Source organism: Camellia sinensis, chromosome 3, assembly GCF_055761805.1.
Source record: "Camellia sinensis isolate YWXY chromosome 3, ASM5576180v1, whole genome shotgun sequence".
Taxonomy (NCBI): Eukaryota; Viridiplantae; Streptophyta; class Magnoliopsida; order Ericales; family Theaceae; genus Camellia; species Camellia sinensis.
Genome location: NC_138963.1, coordinates 201,433,411 through 201,453,449, shown reverse-complemented (window position 1 = coordinate 201,453,449; position 20,039 = coordinate 201,433,411). Strand labels below are relative to the sequence as shown.

The window sequence follows — 20,039 nt, the reverse complement described above, 5'->3', positions numbered from 1 at the left end:
AATTTATGCTACTGTATTTCTGTTGTGAGTTATTAACGTATATATGTTTGGTTGTTTGGATATGCCATGTAAGCACAACTCTATGGACAAAGTTTTAAACTGCTTCCGTTTGACCCCCATTAACTCTGCTAAAATACATTTGTTTTGGTTTGAGGCCGCCAATAATCACATGATTACTGGCCGTTTATGTCCTTAACCCACGGGGGCGGATTCGGGTCATGACAGATTGCGCGCCGTAAAATATGTAATACGACGACTTATTATGCCTACCGTAGAATATATAATTTTTTTATTTTTTTATTTTAAAATTCAACAGGTTCTATTTGACCAATTTTGTACAATTTAACAAATATTACAAACAAGCATCACAAAACATCAATCAACCACCAAAATATTATTTAAAACATCAAAAAGAAACTATATCATTAAATTATAAACATTCAATAATTGTCTATACATTCCAAACATTCGAAAACTATACCCTTAAGTTCTAAACTGTATAAAAAAGTTTAAACCATTCAAAACTATGCATATCTAACTTTCTAAACATATCGACAACTATTAAGAGATTATCTAAAACTACCGACAATAGTTCCTATAGAAGTTGCAACTGCAGCTGTAACTGCAGCTGTAGCAAATCCACTTGCTCCTATCACAGGGACAAAGGTGGCCAATGTATGTGTTAAGGCACCTACATCCGTAGCAATAGCTAGAGCAACTAACCTTTTTGCATTTCTTGTCTGAATGACAAAGGAAGCTTCACATAAATACAAAAGCCAACGATTCAGTGACAAAAATATTTCTTGAGGTATTAAGAAATGATCAAGAAATTTTAAAATATCAACAAAACATTTTCAAAATTAATAAGATAATTTAATGGCCCCATAAAAAAAAAATGTCATAATGAAAAATTGGCGAAAATTCAATATCTTAATAGTCTCAACGTATATGCAAATAAAATCCACAAAAGAGAAAAACCTTTTTTTTCATACCTCGAATGAAGTTACCTCTTTTGTTGCAATGTTTCTAAAGGGAAATGAGTACGAATCTTCAAATAAACTATTAAGTTTGTACAGGAAAATATAGTCTGCTACTAAATCCAGGCCATAAGAAGCTTAAGAGAAATTAAATTTAAAAAGAGGAAGAGGTGGAATTAATCTTCTTCAATGCATCACCTACTTGGGACTTGCATAATTATGTTAAAGGATCTCTATGTATGAGATTTAGGTTTGTATAAGTTTTATCCATTACCATTGTAAGTTCCAAAATAAAGAGTCCAAGTCAAATGATTTATAGGAAGCTTTCATTTTATCCATTACTTGGGACTTTCATTTTATAGGAAGCTTGAATATTACAAAAATGATTTCTCATCTAATCACCATAATTACTAAGGTAAGATAAGAATGCAAAATAAATCAAAAATTAAAATGTGTCAAAATTATCAAAAAACAATAGTCATGTAGAAAGAGGAGGGGAAAAAGCAAACCTGTATGCCCAACAAAAGTATGCACACATGTCCTTCCTTTCCAAAGCTTTAGAGTTGTGTCACTTGAACATCAATTACCATAAAACATAGTCAATAAAATGGAATTATACCTAAAGCAATTTGATGGTTGAGATAATGATTAAGAAAGAAAATTAGGAACTTGAAGGCTGGATAAGAAGGAGTATATGAGAAGAAGAGGAATATGCCTTCACAGTCACACCACCAAATTGCCATGCCTCATAGTATTTGAATTAACTACACCTGTAACAAGCTCGCCTGAAAATAACTTTATAACAGCTTGAATGGCTGCCTTATGAGCCTCCCAAGACTCAATGGGTTGACCTTTTCTCCACCGTCTTAATGTACTACAATGATAAAGCCACCAATGATTAAAAAAAAATGTCATTCATTTTCTCAAAGTGGCAAATTGGCTAACAAGATTAAGAATTAAACAAATAAATGCAAAATAGTAATAAGAAGCATGGAAGTTTGCACATGCAATAGTCAACAATGAGCAACCTATTGTCAATCCACTATTAATTCATAATTTTAGGAGACCAAGAAATTTTGTTACGTTCCAAAAATTTTATGAAGTTTCTCTACAAATTCAATAGCAATCCACACAAATTGCATTGATCAATGCACCATCAAAACAGATTGATATCTGATCCCCAAATGTTATCATTCACACCTCTTCCAATCCATCTGCAATCACCTCACAAATATTTGAGACTCCATGCATTTGTCATGTTTTTTCTATTCTACTTTCACACTATTGAGTTGTTTCCAGCTAATTGCTTTCAGATTTGCTAGATCTAGTACTCAATAACACTTCCCATTGATTTCTCAAAGACATCTCAAATGCCACCATTTCTTGCTATTTCACCGCCACCATCAAGTTTTTCACATAATCCATATCTGGAAAAGACTTCCTAACAAAATTTGGAGTTGCAACATAAGAGAAATCACTTGGCTATTATTAGTAGACACTATATATGGTCTAATTAGAAGCATGTCAACTCCTGACTCTGAGTCCTAGTAAAATTGACACTAGACAAATCCAAGTCTCCTTGAGAAGTTTACTTCATCAATTTTGAAGAGAAACCCATGGTTGATAGGCATTATGACTAATATAAACATTGCACGGGCCAAGAAACTACATTAAAATAGCATGGATCATGCTACACCTAAAGCATAATTAGACAAGTTAAACACCTCTGTCACCCCTAGCCCAACCTTCCAAATTTTAATCTACATCCTATACAACATTTTTGGAGTAAAATTCTGACTAATCTTTTGTCGTAAATAGAATTATTGGAAAGATATCGTAACTAACCATTACAGTACTCCCATCTATATAAAAAAAAAAAAAAAAAAATCACAGTACAGCATGTCTTACCCACCAAGAGAATATTCTTTGATGTGAGATGCCCAACTAACATAAATAAATAATGTTATGTATGTTCAAAAATAATATTTATACTATTAAAGCAATATCATTAAATAAGCAGATTCATTATTTATTTATTTTCATTTTTTTTATATTCAGAGATGGTGGAGTAGCCCCTTTAACAACAACCAACCCTGTCTAGATTTAAATTTTTGAATAATACTATAATAATAATCTTTATCATCTAATGAGGCATACATATTAGTTAAATAAAAATTATAACAATAATAGACTATACATGAAAGTTTTTCATATTTACTAAATGTGTGTATCACGTCAATTAATGAACAAAATATGGTCATCATCATACCATTCTAGAATTTTCACCCCACTCTATAAGGTTAGTCATCAACTTCTTTGAAAGGCAAATGGCCTTAATTACTTGCCCAATTCATCATACCATTCTAGAATTTTCACCCCACTCTATAAGGTTAGTTATCAACTTCTTTGAAAGGCAACTGGCCTTAATTACTTGCCCAATTTTTCAAAAGCTAATAATTATAATAAAAAAAAAAACTAATAAAAATAATATCATGCAGACATGTTTAAAACTAATAAAAAAAGGGGCTGAACATGAAAAATGAAGAACTAAAGAATTTGATCTAGTGGCTACAGTGGCTTGACCAAAACCTAGACCAAGGAAGTTCAGTTCTCTACGTAGCATTTGGGTCTCAAGCTGAGATATCTCCTCAGCAGTTTCATGAAATAGTAGTTGGTTTGGAAGAATCAAAAGTGAACTTCTTATGGGTGGTGAGAAAATGTGAATTGCACTTGCTGATGGGTTTCAAGAGAGAGTGAAGGAGAGAGGCATCATAGTGAGAGAATGGGTTGATCAGAGGGCAATTCTTGGACATTAGAGCGTTCAGGGGTTTATGAGTCTTTGTGGTTGGAACTCGGTGTTGGAGAGCGTGTGCGCTAAAGTTCCAATACTGGCATGGCCCATGGTGGCAGAGAAGCACTTGAATGCAAGGATGTTGGTGGAGGAGATCAAGGTGTGCCTGAGAGTTGAAACCAGCAATGGGTCTGTGAGGGGTTTCATTAAGTGGTAGGCTTTGGAGAAAATGGTGAGAGAGCTCATGGACGGTGAGATGGGTAAGGAGGCAAGGAAGAAAGTGGAGGAGTTTGGTGAGGCTGCGAGGAAGGCTATGGAGGAAGGAGGCTCATCTTGGCACCCAATGAACCAGCTTATTGATGAGTTACAAGCACTAAGAGATGACAGTTCGAAGCTCTGGTCTTGATGCAAAGTTTTTCTTGCACTAATACTGGAACAAAATAGTTTTCCAGTTATAAATAGGGTAATCCTTCAATGAAATTCTATAAAAGGTGATCAGGTTTCTGCAACCTTATTTGATTTGTACGAACTAATAAAGCCACAATCAAAGGTACCTAACCCCTGTACTTAATAACTTTCAGTCTTATGAATCAGAAGGTAAGCCGCATATATTGAATCCAAGGACAGGGATTATTTTAGCTAAACGAAATGTTCATCTTAAAGTTTCTCAATTCAGATTCATGTTTACCACCATGTAATATCATTTAGATTAGATTCATGTTTCTACTTACAGTTCTGTAAAATGATTCTGATCTCCAAAAATTATGTCTTCAACTATTTGCATTTTACAACTCCATTTCAGATTTGACAATGTACAAAGTTTGTGCAGATATGAACAAATGTTGCACTTACCTCTAGACTCCAGTTAACTGTAAATAACCTACCACTGCAGCACACTCTCAAATCTCTAACAAGCATTTTAAGGGTTTCATGGAGTTTCGACACTTCCTCCTGCCTCAAAGCACGTAATTATTCACTTTTGTAAAATTTCAAACCACCGCAACTAATGTCTCAAAAGAAGTGTTCTAAGCAAAATTCTGCATATGCATATGCCAACAATTGAAAACCCATGAAACATTAGGTTACATGCCTATGACCGAAACCATTATATAGAGTTTTTGTCATAGAGTAGAAGGTTCCCCCAACATAAAAGGGACATACTTATAAATTAAGACCCTGTAATCCAGCTATTTTAGATCAATTTCATAGCAAGAGTAACTGAGTACACATAAGGATGATAATGATGATATATTAACTTAGCTCTTCTCAGTGTTGTTCTCCAGATCCCTCCTCAGCTGGAGAGAGAAGTCATCATTGACATCATCGTCATCCCAATCATCTTCCCATTGCTGTGTTCTTTCTTTCCCTTAATATCATCCCACTCTGTTATATTAATGAAATGGGGAAATCAAGTCGACAAAAACGGTATACATCAAAAACACCATGAGTATGGTGAAAAAACCTATCCTTCTATCATAGCAACAAATAGGAGGAATAAGAAAAGGCTAGACACGAGCATTCACAATGATCAAGAGTAGTGGAAATATATTCCATTCGACAATGAAATTGCATTAATACAAGTGTGCAAGTACGTGTGCATAGGTGGCGTAGGTGGATGTGCCTGGACACAACTTTAAAATACTTGTTTGCTGATCAGACATGTCCTGCACCAATCATGTTGAAATGGATGAAGTTTGGGAAGCAGACGAGTTCAAGAATAGAGTTTCGGTTTCAAACGTCTCAGACATTTTAAATACAAGTATGTCAATTTCAAGGAATTCACAAACATTATCCAAATAACTCAACCTGAAAATTTGTTATCCCATATTCAGAATATTTCATAGATGCCTACCCCCCTCCCCCCAACCAAAAAAAAAAAATCCAAAAAGGTTCATAGAATACCGAGCCCCCAAAAATAATGTTTTGTTTTGTACAGATCCCCAAATAATGAGGTCGTAAGTGACTCAATTGCATGTCAAACTCCTCCATCCATCATCTCCTGAAAAAACACAAACAACCCAGATCAGTGCAGGCTATTTTTCAACTCAACCCACCTACCCCTTCGCCACCCACCACCTCCACAGGCCAAGAAAACAGGTACATTAGCAGCGAAAAAAAAGCCAAGAAACCAAAAGGCACAAGCTGAAACAGATGTGAATCTTTGAAGGTAAAAGGGTTTTGAAAACCCTAGAAAAGTACCGATTCGAGCTTGGAGGAGCTGTGAAGGAACAAGGGTGAAGAAACAGAGAAAGAGTTCGATCTAGGAATTACAAAATGATGAGAGCTCAGTACTTGAAGTACCAGAAATCAAGAACACGAAAGAATAGAGTCCTAATCCTAAGTGGAGTGAATGTGTGTGTGGAAGAGAGAGAGAGGGAGGGAATCTGAACATACCTGAGGTTTTTTCCAGACCGAAGAGAAGAGAAGAAGCAGTCTCGCCACCGAACCGTTGAGCCGTCGAATCAGTCTCAAACCGTCGAGTGTTGCTGTGGCAGAACCGGTCTTGCCGAACCGTCGATCGCTGCCGCCATCGATCGTTCCCTGAACACCGGTCTTCCTTTCGAACCCTCTCTCTTTTCCCTTCTCTTGTAGGTTATCCGATTCGCAACTTTCTATCTTCTTTTTAGAACCCAAATAGAAGCCAAACAGTTTTGTATATATTTTGATTAAAAAAAAATTCTAACATGTTTTTGGTAGGAAAATATTGGCGCCCAAATTTCATTTTGGCCTTCTTTTTTTTTTTTTTTTATCATACAATTCACGACATATATTGTGTATTGTGAAAAGGTAATATTTTTAATGGCTGGTAATATGTGCGTCGTAAAAAGTGTAATACTTTTAACGGTGAGCGTTGTGTGCGCCGTGAAAAGTATTCACTTTTTCACGGCTAGCGTATGTGCGTCGTGTATAATTAATGTATTAACGGCACGCCATATGCACGTCGTAGAAAGTTTTATTATTAACGGCGTGCATTAAAAGCCGTAAAAAAATCATCATTATTACCATTCATGGCCTACACAATAGACATGCCGTGGTTGGAAAAGTATTTACGACGTGCAAAAAAAACAAGTCGTAAAAGTGAAAAACTACGGCGTGCATTTATCGTATGCCATTGATGTGGTGTCGTAAAAAGTCAGTTTTGTTGTAGTGATACTAAGCTAATTAAGTACAAAGCAATTAAACTAATTAATTAGCTACCACTAATTAACTAAATAAAGCGATTAAATGGCCCCGAGAAGTGAGGGATGCATACTCAGTTTCTCTACTTGAAAATCTACCGCCTTGCCACTGACCGCCTCTGTTTGTGCATTTTGAACACCAATAGTGCTGCTACCTCCCAGAATGTCTCTGCTCCAACTTACCAGCACATTGTGCAAAATTTCATTGATGGCCGTCGGCTACCATTGGTGGGCGGACAACTACTGCTAGTGGCCGTCGGGCACTGCTAATGGCCAGTCGGCCAGTGCTGCCCTTACCTTCCTTTTGCTGCAACAAAGAGCAAACAGAGGCAAAGCAGTGTATTCTCTAGGGTTATATGTACTGTTACCCTCCTTATCATCAAACAAGCTCAGAAGAGTGTAAATCTTGGCTCTCAAACCACCAATCAAGCAATTTCCATGCATGATGGGCAAAGAACCAAGTTTGTACAAGTTTAATGAGTGCAAAACATGACTCAAAAGACCAACACCCTATCATGCATGATCAAGGGTGATGGTGACCAAGGAAAGTGGCACATTTCATCACTTTCGAGTATGAAATGTTCCATTTTCCTTATGTTCAAATTAACGTCTGATTCGAACACATGCAATGCAACACGAAAGATGCTTATCTTGCCTCTTTTACTTGTCCAATTTTGTTTACTCATTTTACATTACCAATTCATTCTTTAATCAATTAAGTTCATTGGTGAGTGTCTTCTAAAGTGAAAGAAGTGTCAACCAAGGGGTAGTTCAAGGCATGAGGGAAGCTTCATGCCGTTGGTAATGAACCCTCAAAAGAGGATTAAACCATTAAGCATGAGTCTCAACCTCAAGCTTAAACAACCCTAAGGTTGAAACAACCCTCAAAATAAATAAAAAAGTGAAGAAATGAGGGAGGTTGCAGAGATTGCATGTACTGAAATGAAGTGCAAAACAACACTAAAACATGTTATTGACTCAAAACAATAATGATTAAAGCATTAAAACATCAAGCTAGTGAAGGAATTAACACTATAACTATGCAATACAAGCCTCAACTGAACTAACCAGCCCAAAACAGAGCCAAAATAGGTTATTTCAAAGGCCAAAACATGCTGGAATGAAGCTAAGTTAAGCTACAAAAACATGCGAACTCATGAAGCCAACTAGGCATGTAAGCAAGACACAAAGATGGGAGGCCCTCAAATTTTGGACTTGAAAAGTTGATTTTTACCACTGAAAAATCTCTGAGATTCAGTGGTTAAAATGCCTAAAAAAGTTGATTTGAAAGTGATGAATAATAGCACAAAAGCTTAACAAACCAAGAGACAAGAATGGTGGACTACCCCTTAACACAAAATAGCTTCAAACCACCATTTTTAGGTCATAAAAATAGAGATTTTTATAGTTGAAAACTAGACCGAAAATAGTAGAAAAAGATGGCAAAACAAGTATTGAAAACAAGCTTAAATAACAAGTGTTATACCTCTTGAAGTTAAGGCACAAAATAGGCAACAAACCAAGCTCAAACCCCTTTTTAGAGCTCAAATAAGGCTCCAAGTAATCTCAGCCTAAAGGTGAGAGTATTTGGTTAAGGGTTGATGTGCAAAAGCTAAGAGAAACTAGGCAAAAGTGTGCAAAATAACGAGAGAGAGAGAGAGAGAGAGAGAGAGATATATATATATATATATATTTTTGGTCTAAATCTTCTAACCCTTCAAAATGGGGGGGAACACCTCCTATATATAGAAAAACAAGTCTTGAGCTTGTGAACATCTCACTATACACGTGTATGACGATGCAGCTCAGTGAGCAACAGCTGGCACAACTGTCAACAAATATCTGGAAAAGGAGACCAAAGGCTGTCAACCACCACTGGTAGCCGACAAGCACAAGACATGGTTGACAGGCCAGGGGGCTGGTCAATAGGTCATGCACTCTTCCAAACTAGAGGCAACAAGCTCTTAGTGCAAAACCAAGCACAAAACAGATAAGGTTTAGAGGCTCAAAGACAAGGCGTTCCTCCGAGGACTTCGGGCACTCAAAACGAACACAAACAAGCACAATCATTAAGTGAACAAACGATGACGTCTAAGTCATGAGGACGGTTAAAAATGGGGTGTCTACACATATTTACAAACTCTTTTCAAAACAAACATGAAATCAAGCATTCCAATTTTTGCAAACTTAGTCTATACTTGTGTGTGTGCGCGTCATAATAGTAATATAGCTAATAATCGAAACAAGAGCATAAATGTAGCTCGACTTTTTGTGCCTCCATTCCGAAGACGAACAAGCCCTATAGTTCGGACTCTACCTGTGGTTTTGAATCTAATCTCACAACTGCAATGTGAAATAGGCGGTGTTTGGGAACTTGGGTTTTAGTTTTTTTTTTTTTTTGTTTTTTTTCACTACAAGACAAATGTTTTACAAAACCAAAAAAAAAACAAATCCAAACAAAATGTCACGTCAAACCCCATAATCATTTCACTTTTTCTCTTACAAATATTACATCCAATCACAAAAAAACCAAACTATCTTCCCAAACACAAAAAAAAATTTCTCGACTAATATCCTACAACTAAAAAAACCTACAAAAAAAACTCATCCCCAAACACCCACATAGATAAACACCAAAGAGTCCAAATCCATCAAATCTTTTGAAAAATCGATTTTAAATCAAATTGCCAAAAATGGACTTCTTTTCCAGATACAAAATCGCCACCTAAATATTTTTGAAAAATTTAGGAAACCCATGACTCGTGCCAAAGGCCATGTGTCCGTCATCACCAAGATTGTCTCGGCTCGGGAACTTAGGTATGAGAGAGGAAGGTCATAAGTTGAGCACCCCTGCTCGCCCGATTAAAGATCGGTCTCTACTAATCATGATGTGATTTTTATCTACATTATATGCTCTTGTTCTGATTTATTTAGGCTGGCATTACTATGTAATGTGCACACACACAAGTATAGACTAAATTGTAAGAATTGGAACATTTGATTTCATGTTTGTTTTTGAAATTTGTTTCGAATATGTACCACTTGAAAAAGTTATAGCATATAAACATTACTCAAATTATTCCAATTCAAGCAATTAGCCTTCATCCACAGGCATTCAAGCAGTTATAGCATTTAAGCAATCAGCCTTACGGCAAGCATGCATACTAGACATGGCAACATCAACATACAATGCAATATGCTAAAACACCGAAATGCTCACCTAGTACTCCAAGCCAAAAAAGAAACTAGTTAGAAAAATGCACAATTCTTAGCTATGCAATATGACTAATGCAACACACGCGATATGCAATTTACTAGGCTAATTAACTATTACAAACCTAAATGAATAATTTAGCTAAACTACTTAACTAATTATTACAAGAAAAAATTAAATAATTAACTTCAACTAATTAATTAATTACAAAATTCTAAGTGGCTAACTAATTAATTACAACATGTAGTAATTAAATTAAATAGTCTAACTACTCCCATTTCGGAGAGGCGCGAATTGGTCTCCTACAGTTCGGTCTCCTGCCACGGTTCTAAATCTAATCTCACAAAGTGCAATGTGAGACTGATAAACACCAAAGAGTCCAATCCGTCAAATCATTTTGGAAAATCAGATTTTGAATTAAATAATGCCAAAACTGGACTACTTTGCCAGATTACAGAGTCGCCACCTAAATATTTTTTTTTGGGGAAATTTAGGAAACCCTAACTCGTGTCAAAGGCCACATGTCCGTCATCACCAAAGTTACCTTGGCTCGAGAACTTGGGTACGAGAGGGGAAGGTCCTAAAATGAGCACCCCCGCTCGCCCGATCAAGGATCGGCCTCTACTGAGCATGATATGCTGTTTTATAAACACATGTGTTCTTATTCCGATTATTTAGCTAACTTTACTATGTGATGCGCATAGCATACAAGTATAGACTAAATCGCAAGAATTGGAACAACTCAATTTATGTTTGTTTGCGAAGAAAGTCGAGTCTATAGCACTTGAGCGGCCTTTCTTGCGCTCGAGCATTGGCCTGTTATTTGCAAAGCTACTAGATGTGTGTTTTCCATGCTCGAGGGTCACTTCTTGCGCTCAAGCAGTGAGCGTCTTGTCGATTGTGTCTTGGTGCTCGAGCAGCCTTTCTTGCGCTCAAGCGGCCTTTCTTGCCTTCGAGCGGAACAATTTATTGTGTCTGATACTCGAGCATTAACTCTTCTGCTCGAGCGGACTACGAGTATATCAGATCACGAAAATAACTTTTTATATCAAATTTTTAGATCTTTTTTTCCTAAAACCTGAAGTTGGGACTCTCTCTCTCTCTCTACGTTTTCACCTAGTTTTAGTGATTTCTTCACTCTAATCCCTTTGATAAAAAGGTAGACCATCACAAGATCTCCATTTTGATCTGAATAGAGTTGGATTTGGACATCTTTGAGATTTCACTCTTGCTTGGCTCGTCTTCTCTCTTGGAGGTAGGGATTTTGTGATAACCCAATTTTTTTTTTAAAAAAAATAGTCAGTGCATAATTTAAAATTTGACTTTTAAGTGTTCGGACCATGATTTGAGAAAATAGAAAATAGTAAAACCAAAAAAAAAAAAAGAGATGGTAGGGTCGGGGGTTTTTTTAGGGGAAGAGAAAGCAAAAAGAGGGTGGAATATGTATGATGATGTTTTCGATGGTGGGAGATTTTATGATTTTTTATGGTGGAGAATGATTTATTTGAGAGAGAGATTGAGGGGAGTGAATGATAAAATAAGAGAGAGAAGTGTAAACACCCCATTTTTGACCAACCTCAAGACTTAGACGTCATCGTTTGTGCACTCAATGATTGTGCTTGTTTGTGCTCGTTTTGAGTGCCCGAAGTTCTCGGTAGAATGCCTTGTCTTTGAGCCTCTAAACCCTCTTTGTTTTGTGCTTGTTTTTGGACCAAACCTTGGTGTCTCTTGTCTGGAGGGGGGAAGGGCCTTGTCGGCCACTTTTCCCCTTTGTCGGCCATTTGAAGTGGTCGGTCGGCTAGGGGAGGTGGCCATTTTTCTCCTTTTTCAGATATTTTCTTTGCCAGCTGTGCCAGCTGTTGATCACTGAATGCCAGCTCCATACACGTGTATGGAGGAATGAATGCAAGCCTTTGGCTTGGATTTCTATATAATGGGGGGTCTCTCCCCCATTTGAAGAGGTTGGATATTTTGTGAGCAAATTTCCTCTCTCTCTCTCTCTCTCTCTCTCCCTATTTTGTGCTTGAAAGTGAGAGTTCTCTACACTTTTAAAAAGAGACCCTTAGCCAAACATCTTCATCTTGGACCTGACGTTCTTTGAGGCTTTGTTTAAGCTCCTAACGCTGGTTTTAGCTCAGAATTGTGGTTGTTTAAGTGCTATGCTTCAAAGGTATAAGAGTTACCTTGTAAGCTTTGTTTTAGTTGCTTGCTTTGCCGTCTTTTTACACTATTTTTGGGCCTGGTTTTCAACTCCAAAAAACTCTGATTTTTGTATCTTAACATGTTGGTTTGAGATCATTTTGTGCAAAGGGGTTGTCTACCCTTCTTGTTGTTTCACTACAACAAATTTGGGATTTAAAGACGAAACAAATTTGTCCCAAAATGTATATATTTCGTCACCCAAACTAACTACGACGAAAATTTTTCGTCACCCATTTTGTCGCCAAAGCCTCGTCGCTAAAGGGTCTTAGAGACGAAAAAACAATTTTGTCATTGAAAATGATAAATTTGTGACGAATTTTTTTGTCTCGAATACGCTCTGTTGGGAACATACTTGTAAGTAATTAGCGACAAAATATTTTGTCATTAAAGGAAGAAATTAGAGATGAAATAATTTTGTCACGTTTAATATAAACGAAGATGAAAATTTTTTGTCAAAGAAGCTACCAATAGAGACAAAAACAAATTCATCATTAAAAATGATAAATTTGTGACGAATTTTTTTGTCTCCAATACACTCTGTTGGGAACATACTTGTAAGTAATTAGCGACAAAATATTTTGTCATTAAAGGAAGAAATTAGAGACAAAAGTATTTTGTCATAAATATAAGAAATAGAGACGAAATAATTTTGTCACGTTTAATATAAACGAAGACAAAAAAAATTTGTCAAAGAAGCTACCAATAGAGACAAAAACAAATTCATCATTAAAAATGATAAATTTGTGACGAATTTTTTTGTCTCCAATACTCTGTTGGGAACATACTTGTAAGTAATTAGCGACAAAATATTTTGTCATTAAAGGAGAAATTAGAGACAATTATTTTGTCATAAATATAAGAAATGGAGACAATAATTTTGTCACGTTTAATATAAACAAAGACCAAATTTTTTTATCAAAGAAGCTACCAATAGAGACAAAAACAAATTCATCATTAAAAATGATGAAATAATGTCAAAAAAAATTCGTCACACATTGAGAGTAATAATTGCAAAATGTGACAATATTTTTTGTCATGACAAATTCATTTAGTGACGAAATAAAGAATTCATGACAAAATTAATCATTCACCTAAGCCAAATAAGAGACAAAAAAAACCTTCTTTAGGGATGGAAAATTTTGTCAGTAATTCCATAATATTTTTTTCCATATTATATACCTATTTTATCAAAATATAAATTTTAGTTCAACAAATATAACCCTGTTCATGTTGAAACCTGTTGAATATAACAATTTCATAACAACTTAACCTAACCTGTTATCAACACATTTACGAATTAACAAAATGAAAATATCCATTCATCATCACAAATAATTTCATCCTAATACAATAAAATAGTGAAATATCCACAAAATATCCAAAAGTTACAACTTGTTCAATTCTACCAAAAATCCAACAATAACTAGTGCAACTCCACAAAGTATGTGTATCCTTATCAAACAAAAATGAACATTCAAACAAATTACATCATTGTTGCACGTCAAAAATGCCACCCCAATCTAATCTGCAAAAAAATAAATTAAAAGCTTTAGTAATTAATTAATTATACAAAAGATTAAAAACATTAATAACTCATCAATTTACAATTAGATCAATTATACAATTTACCCCTCTAACAGACTTTTTTTTCGAGATTATGAGAACAAAAAATTAATTTTAAGGCTAATTCACAAATGGTGCATCCCATTAATGTGCCGTAAGTTCATACAACTTATATTGGTCCATTTAATTCTTAAAGTGCAAGGATACGTACCGGTTTTTCTACTCTAACAGGGATTGACCTAGAACCACACCTGTGTTTTGTATACATTATTTCTCTGTTCGCGATGTTACCCTTTGATTGCTCCTATAAGAAAGAATGACCAATATAATAATGAAATGTATCATTAGTAAGACAAATATGTTGGCTTTTGATTGTTCCTGTAAGGAAGAATGAACAAATATAATAATGAAATGTATCACTAATAAAACAAATTTAATGCTTGATAATAAAGAATTGCATTGTTCATATCTATCCTTTTCCTATATATCATTTCAACTTAAAAGATGTTTCAAATTATTCACTAGTTTCATTCAATTCTTTGAAAAATAGATTAGAGGACTTGTTAAGATTTCATCATAAGATGGTTTTTTCTAGGTGAAAAAAGAAAAACGAGTAATTCACGCCGTTCACAAATAGGGGACATATAAGCATGGGCAGGATAGATTGTGAAAAAATCCATTTATATTTCACAAGATATGGAACAATTACTGATACCAAACTCATATCTCTTTCTTTCTTCCACAACTATATCAAATCTAAAGTTCTATCTTAATACCCTGTATTAGTTACTCAGCTAGTTGCTTACCATTATCATGAAACTTCAGACCAAACTCAAGAACAAACAGAAAATACAATCATAGAAACTGAAATCCTAGTTCTTTATTCTATGATGTGAAAGATGCACTTTAAGGAACCATAAATTAATCTCCTATTATGTGAGCCTTCCAATCCATGTTTAATAGTTTCCCTTTCTCATTTTGCCACTTATTTAGTTTTTATTATGTTTTACTTACATGCCTAGAGGATAAGGGAAAAAGAACACACATGGAATTTCACAGCAAATTGATTGTGTTCTTTCTAGTTTTTTTGAAATCTCTCCCTATTCTAATCAAATTCTTTCTTCGCTGATATAATAAAAAAGATGAAAATGTTATCAGAAATTCTTTAGTGTTCCACTTTTTATCAATAAGATCTATCCACTTGGTAGCATCAACATCCTTCGGTGAGTGGTTTCTTGCATACTCCTCCTCGGGCTCTCGATGGTATCTCTAACAGCTAAATAACATAATAAAATATGAATATATGTACAAAGATATACATATCTATGTGTGTATGAATTGAAAGTAACAAGACAAAATATATTTCACAATGCATAAATGTATAGTACCTCATGCTCAAACGAATCATAGGATTCAGTGTCACTGCCATCTTCAGCCTCTGACAGTCGATAATCATCGTCATTTTCCTCAATTGGTATTTGTTTTTCCTTCCTTAATTTCTTATGTTGAACCGCAACCTTCAAACAGGTTGTTATATTCTTCACTCCTAGAGCATTCATTCTCTCATGATTGTTATTAATTGTCTTCATTCTTTGTTTCTCATAGTTCATTACCTTCTTAGTTTCGGTACTTGGTTTGGTCAACTGTTTTTTTGTAGTGTCCATTCTGCCCAACTATAAAGCATAATTGAACATTTTTTTGGTGGATAAGCATAATTGAACATTAGATGTAAAGAAAAGATAATTATATATTTCTATATATAAAGCATAAAGCAACAATAATCTCAACAAGTGGATATGTCATATAAGCTCTAAATCATTGAAATATGGCTAGAGTGAGATGGATGATTTTTGTTTTTACCTTTTACATATCATAGAACAAATTAATTATAAAGCCATCAGACACATAATATAACCAATCAACGATAAACCATGTTAAAAAATCAAATTATAAACAAAAGGAGATAACTTCAATCATACAAATCACAATTTTTTTTAATACTATCTAACTACAATCACATTTTTCTCATAACAAAAAAAAAATTGAAAAAAACAACCATTAAAATAGTAAATAAAAAGATTATTTAGAAGCATTGAACAAACTACAATCACATTTTTCTTTTTGTAAGTGTTTATGTTTATCTAACTTACTTACTTTTTAACAATTTGAGCCAAAAGTTTTTCATTTTTTTATTTTAGTTTGTTTACTTGACAACTGAGATTAAAGAGAAAAAAAAAATGATCCACCATGTTTCTTAAATGCTAAAAAAATCTAGATGAATGAAAAAAAAAATGTTTGAGACCCACAAAAAAACAACCACAATGATGTGGTGTTATATGTGCCAACTTTTGATTTGCTATACACTCAATGACATGGGGTCCAACTCCCTTGTCACATCATTATGGGTGAAAGTTGTTATACACTTAATGACATGGGATCCAATTCCATTGTCACATCATTATGGATGAAAATTGTTATACACTTAATGACATGGGGTTCAACTCATTTTTCACATTATTGTGAGTGAAAGTGTGGGTCTATAACATTGCTGAAACAATAAATTATCATATGTAACTCTCATTTTCTTTTTTTATTATATAAAAGAATAAGTTTCACCAACTATCACTTTTAATAGAAAAAATATTTATTTCTATTTGATTTTAGGAAAAGTTACTTCTTAACTATTGAAATAATGTAAATGATTTTTAAAATATTGATTATTTAAAAATTTGAAAAGAAATGCTTTTAATTTTTATTTTCTAATGATCAACTTTTAAATTGAAAAAACTACACCAAACTAGCCCTTAACACAACTCTTACTGAATCCATCCACATATATTTAGAGGTTAATTAATGTCTCAAATTAACTAAATAAAAAAATAAAAAAGATTGCTACACCATTGTCTCTAGAATATTAGTGAAAGAATAAAAAATAATGTAGAATTGTGGTCATTAATTCCAACTAGGACGAACATTTTCAAGTGCACAATGATATAGAATAAAGCTTTGGACCCCAGTGGGGTACTGGGGTCCCTTCCTATTGGTCCAAAAAAACAGTTTTTTTTTTTTTTTTTTTGAGTTTTCAACTAACCCCAGGCCGACACGTGGTACTGAGAGGTCGCTGGGGTCTGTAGCATTACTGGGATTTTCAGACTTGTTCCATTATAGTATTATGAAAATGATATCCAAAGATGGCCCATATGCTGCCTCACCATCACATCACATATTAAATAATTTGAGAGAGAATGTAAAGAAAGAAACCTTTCCAATCAAGCATACTTTGCATGATGCCAACAAGACTGCCAGTCCTATCCAATTCAGTAAAATGGTTATCCGTAATATTATGCCCATTTCTACTTGGGGCATCCACCCGCATACTACCCGGGATATTGATCTCCAGAACAAACAGACCAAATACTCTTACTGGGACTACATTGATGCCTTTACTCAGGTATTCTACTACCAGAACCCCATCAAGAATCATTCTTGGTTTATCCGTATCACGTCCGATGTTCTCAAAACCGATGTCCCTTCCTGGTTCCTCGTTTGGTGGGATAAATTCGGACTTTCTCTTGACATTTTACCAGTATCAGTAAGAACAGAATTTGATGAATGGCATGTTGCCTATTCCCGGGCCTATTCAATTTTTTTTAATGCTATCTAACTACAATCATATTTTTCTCATAATAAAAAAAATAATTGAAAAAAAGAACCACTAAAATAGTAAATAAAAAGATTATTTAGAGCTATTGAACAAACTACAATCACATTTTTCTTTTTGTGAGTGTTTTTGTTTATCTAACTTCAATCATATTAAAAAATCAAATTATAAACAAAAGAAGATAACTTCAATCATACAAATCACAATTTTGTTAATTCTATCTAACTACAATCATATTTTTCTCATAATAAAAAATAATTGAAAAAAGAACCATTAAAATAGTAAATAAAACGATTATTTAGAAGTATTGAATAAACTACAATCACATGATTCAAAGTCATGAGATCACACACTGCATTTCTTTCTTGTAAAAGGCATCTAAATAGTATAAACATGTATATAAAATTTTGTTCACGTGCATTGTTGTTGCCATTGGACATCCTCAAGCCCACAGGTTTATATATCATCTTTGTATCCACTAGGTCATTTAATTTCTTTCTTGGCTATACATTGAGTATTTTCTAAGTCAAGCTCAAGCATATATATGAACAGCATACTGTTTTCTAATCTCACATGACGTTATATTGGTGTGTTCCCTGCTCTAGACTAAATTGATTCCTCTTCGTGATCAACTAGCCCTAAAAAAACTTACAAATCAAATCATATCAAATCAAATAATAAAAAAAAAAAACCCCTTAAAAATGAAGTGATGGTGTAAATTTATATCTAATGCGATGTGAACTACAACTAGAAGGAATCTAATTCATACATTTATTTTTGAACTACTTCATTATGCATTTTTTTACTTGCTAGCATAAGATCATCTATATCATTTCCTATATCATTATTTGTCTCATACTCTTTTGACAACTAGTTTTTGATGAAATGATTATATGTAATTGATATAAAATAAAAATAAAAAACAACAGAGAGTAAGGCAGATGAAAATTCTTCCCGATGCTCTATCAATTAATCCACTACAGCCTTCTTTTATTTTTGTTAGTAGTAAATACTAAATAGTAAAAATTGAACCCTAGACCCAATCCCTTCTCTACTGGTATATTTTAAGTTAAATGACAGCTTTGGCAGTTCACTGCTAACTAAGGTTGCAATTATTGAAAACTTCATCTGATCTTACAATGATAAAACCAAACTAAGAAAATAAAACATAGAGAGAAAGTAGGGACAGAAAAAGTTATATATCCTATTAGATGAAGTTATATATCCTTTCACTCATTGACTTTCAATTTGAATTCAGAGTTGATATATCAATAACCTAATTTTGCCACTAAACAGTTAGTCAAATTCACAAATTAACTTTCAATTTGAATTCAGAGTTGATATATCAATAACCTAATTTTGCCCCTAAACCCTCCAAATCATATCAATTAAAGTTCAATTAACCAATAAACCAGAACTTTGAATATCATTTCACATTCAGAACACAATCAAAACATCAAATTAAACTACAAATTGATCAAATTATTCAAAATTTTATGAATCAACATCACACACACGACCACTCTATCAGGATTGAATAATGATTCTTAGAATTGATAATCATTATTCGAAATTAAAGAAACAAAAAAGCAAATATATAACCCTAGAAATTGGGTGAAGATATATATATATATATATAGAGAGAGAGAGAGAGAGAGGAAGAGGCCGGAAATACCTGATGTGCGCTGGAGGAGAGACAAATCAAAGTAGCTACTGTTCTCTGTCGCTGGTGGGGAGATGGGTTGTACCGTCGCCGGTGGGGAGGTGGGCTGTACCGTCTCCGGTGAGGAGGTGGGTGCTCGTGTGCGACAGTGGTGGCCGGTGGCCGGTAGGAGGGTCGCTTGAGAGAAAGAGAGAGAGAAGAGGGATGATGAGAGACATGACTGAGAAAGAGAGAGAGAGGAGGGACGATGAGAGAGTGAAATGGGAGAGGACTGGGAGAGTAGTAGAATAATTAATAACAATTGGCCACTAAATACTTTAGTGGCTAATTCTATTTTTAATCCCTCCAAAATTTGAAATCTCCCTCCAAATATTTTAGGTTCTGTTTGGTTTATATTTCAAAACATAATTCCATCACTCTTTAGGCTCTATTTGATTTAGATTTCAAAACATAGTTTCACCACTGATTTGAGTGTGGTATAATTTAATAAAGGATGCAAAATTTTATCACAGTTAAATTTTTTATGCAAATTATGAAAACAAAAAAGATTGAAATTTAAAATTTAAGTCTCACAATTTTATCACAATTTATTTATTATTTTTTAATTTATCACAAACTTATTCATGTAACTTTAAACCCCCTTACTAGAATTGCAAACTTAGGTGAGCTCAACCCAAGCAACTTGAATCAAGCTTAAAATTTTTTAAAGATTGAACAACATAGTTTTTAATTAAGTGAGAACCTATGCAGAAATTCAAAAATTCAAATTAAATTTGAGTGGATTTGGAC

At 34.2% G+C, this 20,039-nt stretch overlaps 1 protein-coding gene, 1 long non-coding RNA gene and 1 pseudogene across 3 annotated transcripts; 1 reads left to right on the top strand and 2 right to left on the bottom strand.

The window, feature by feature from the left end:
• Positions 1-397: 397 nt before the first annotated feature.
• Positions 398-6,400, bottom strand: LOC114321186 (uncharacterized). 2 transcript variants are annotated; one of them, XR_014365117.1, is made up of 6 exons: positions 6,163-6,400; positions 5,671-5,767; positions 5,025-5,151; positions 1,748-1,851; positions 1,487-1,548; positions 398-757 (listed from the first exon to the last, which is right to left on the bottom strand). It is a non-coding gene; the product is annotated as an uncharacterized LOC114321186 (long non-coding RNA). The 2 variants fall into 2 exon arrangements; XR_003650178.2 differs by having other exon boundaries at positions 398-740.
• LOC114321153 (UDP-glycosyltransferase 90A1 pseudogene) lies at positions 3,220-4,255 on the top strand (annotated as a pseudogene).
• Positions 6,401-13,660: 7,260 nt separating the features above from the next.
• Positions 13,661-19,504, bottom strand: LOC114306919 (uncharacterized). Its single transcript, XM_082921968.1, has 4 exons — positions 19,263-19,504; positions 15,315-15,599; positions 14,138-14,230; positions 13,661-13,888 (listed from the first exon to the last, which is right to left on the bottom strand). The coding sequence occupies exons 2-4, from the start codon at positions 15,588-15,590 to the stop codon at positions 13,865-13,867; spliced, it is 393 nt and encodes a 130-aa protein (XP_082778094.1). The 5' UTR covers positions 15,591-15,599; positions 19,263-19,504; the 3' UTR covers positions 13,661-13,864.
• Between the last annotated feature and the right edge of the window lie 535 nt (positions 19,505-20,039).

Excerpts from the sequence above, each read along its gene's own strand:
- LOC114306919 (XM_082921968.1), bottom strand. The coding sequence starts at position 15,590 with ATGGACACTACAAAAAAACAGTTGACCAAACCAAGTACCGAAACTAAG. Across the intron at positions 14,231-15,314 it reads ATGATTCGTTTGAGCATGAG|GAGCAATCAAAGGGTAACAT; the intron begins GTACTATACATT and ends TCTTTCTTATAG. Across the intron at positions 13,889-14,137 it reads CTGTTAGAGTAGAAAAACCG|ATTAGATTGGGGTGGCATTT; the intron begins GTACGTATCCTT and ends ATTTTTTTGCAG.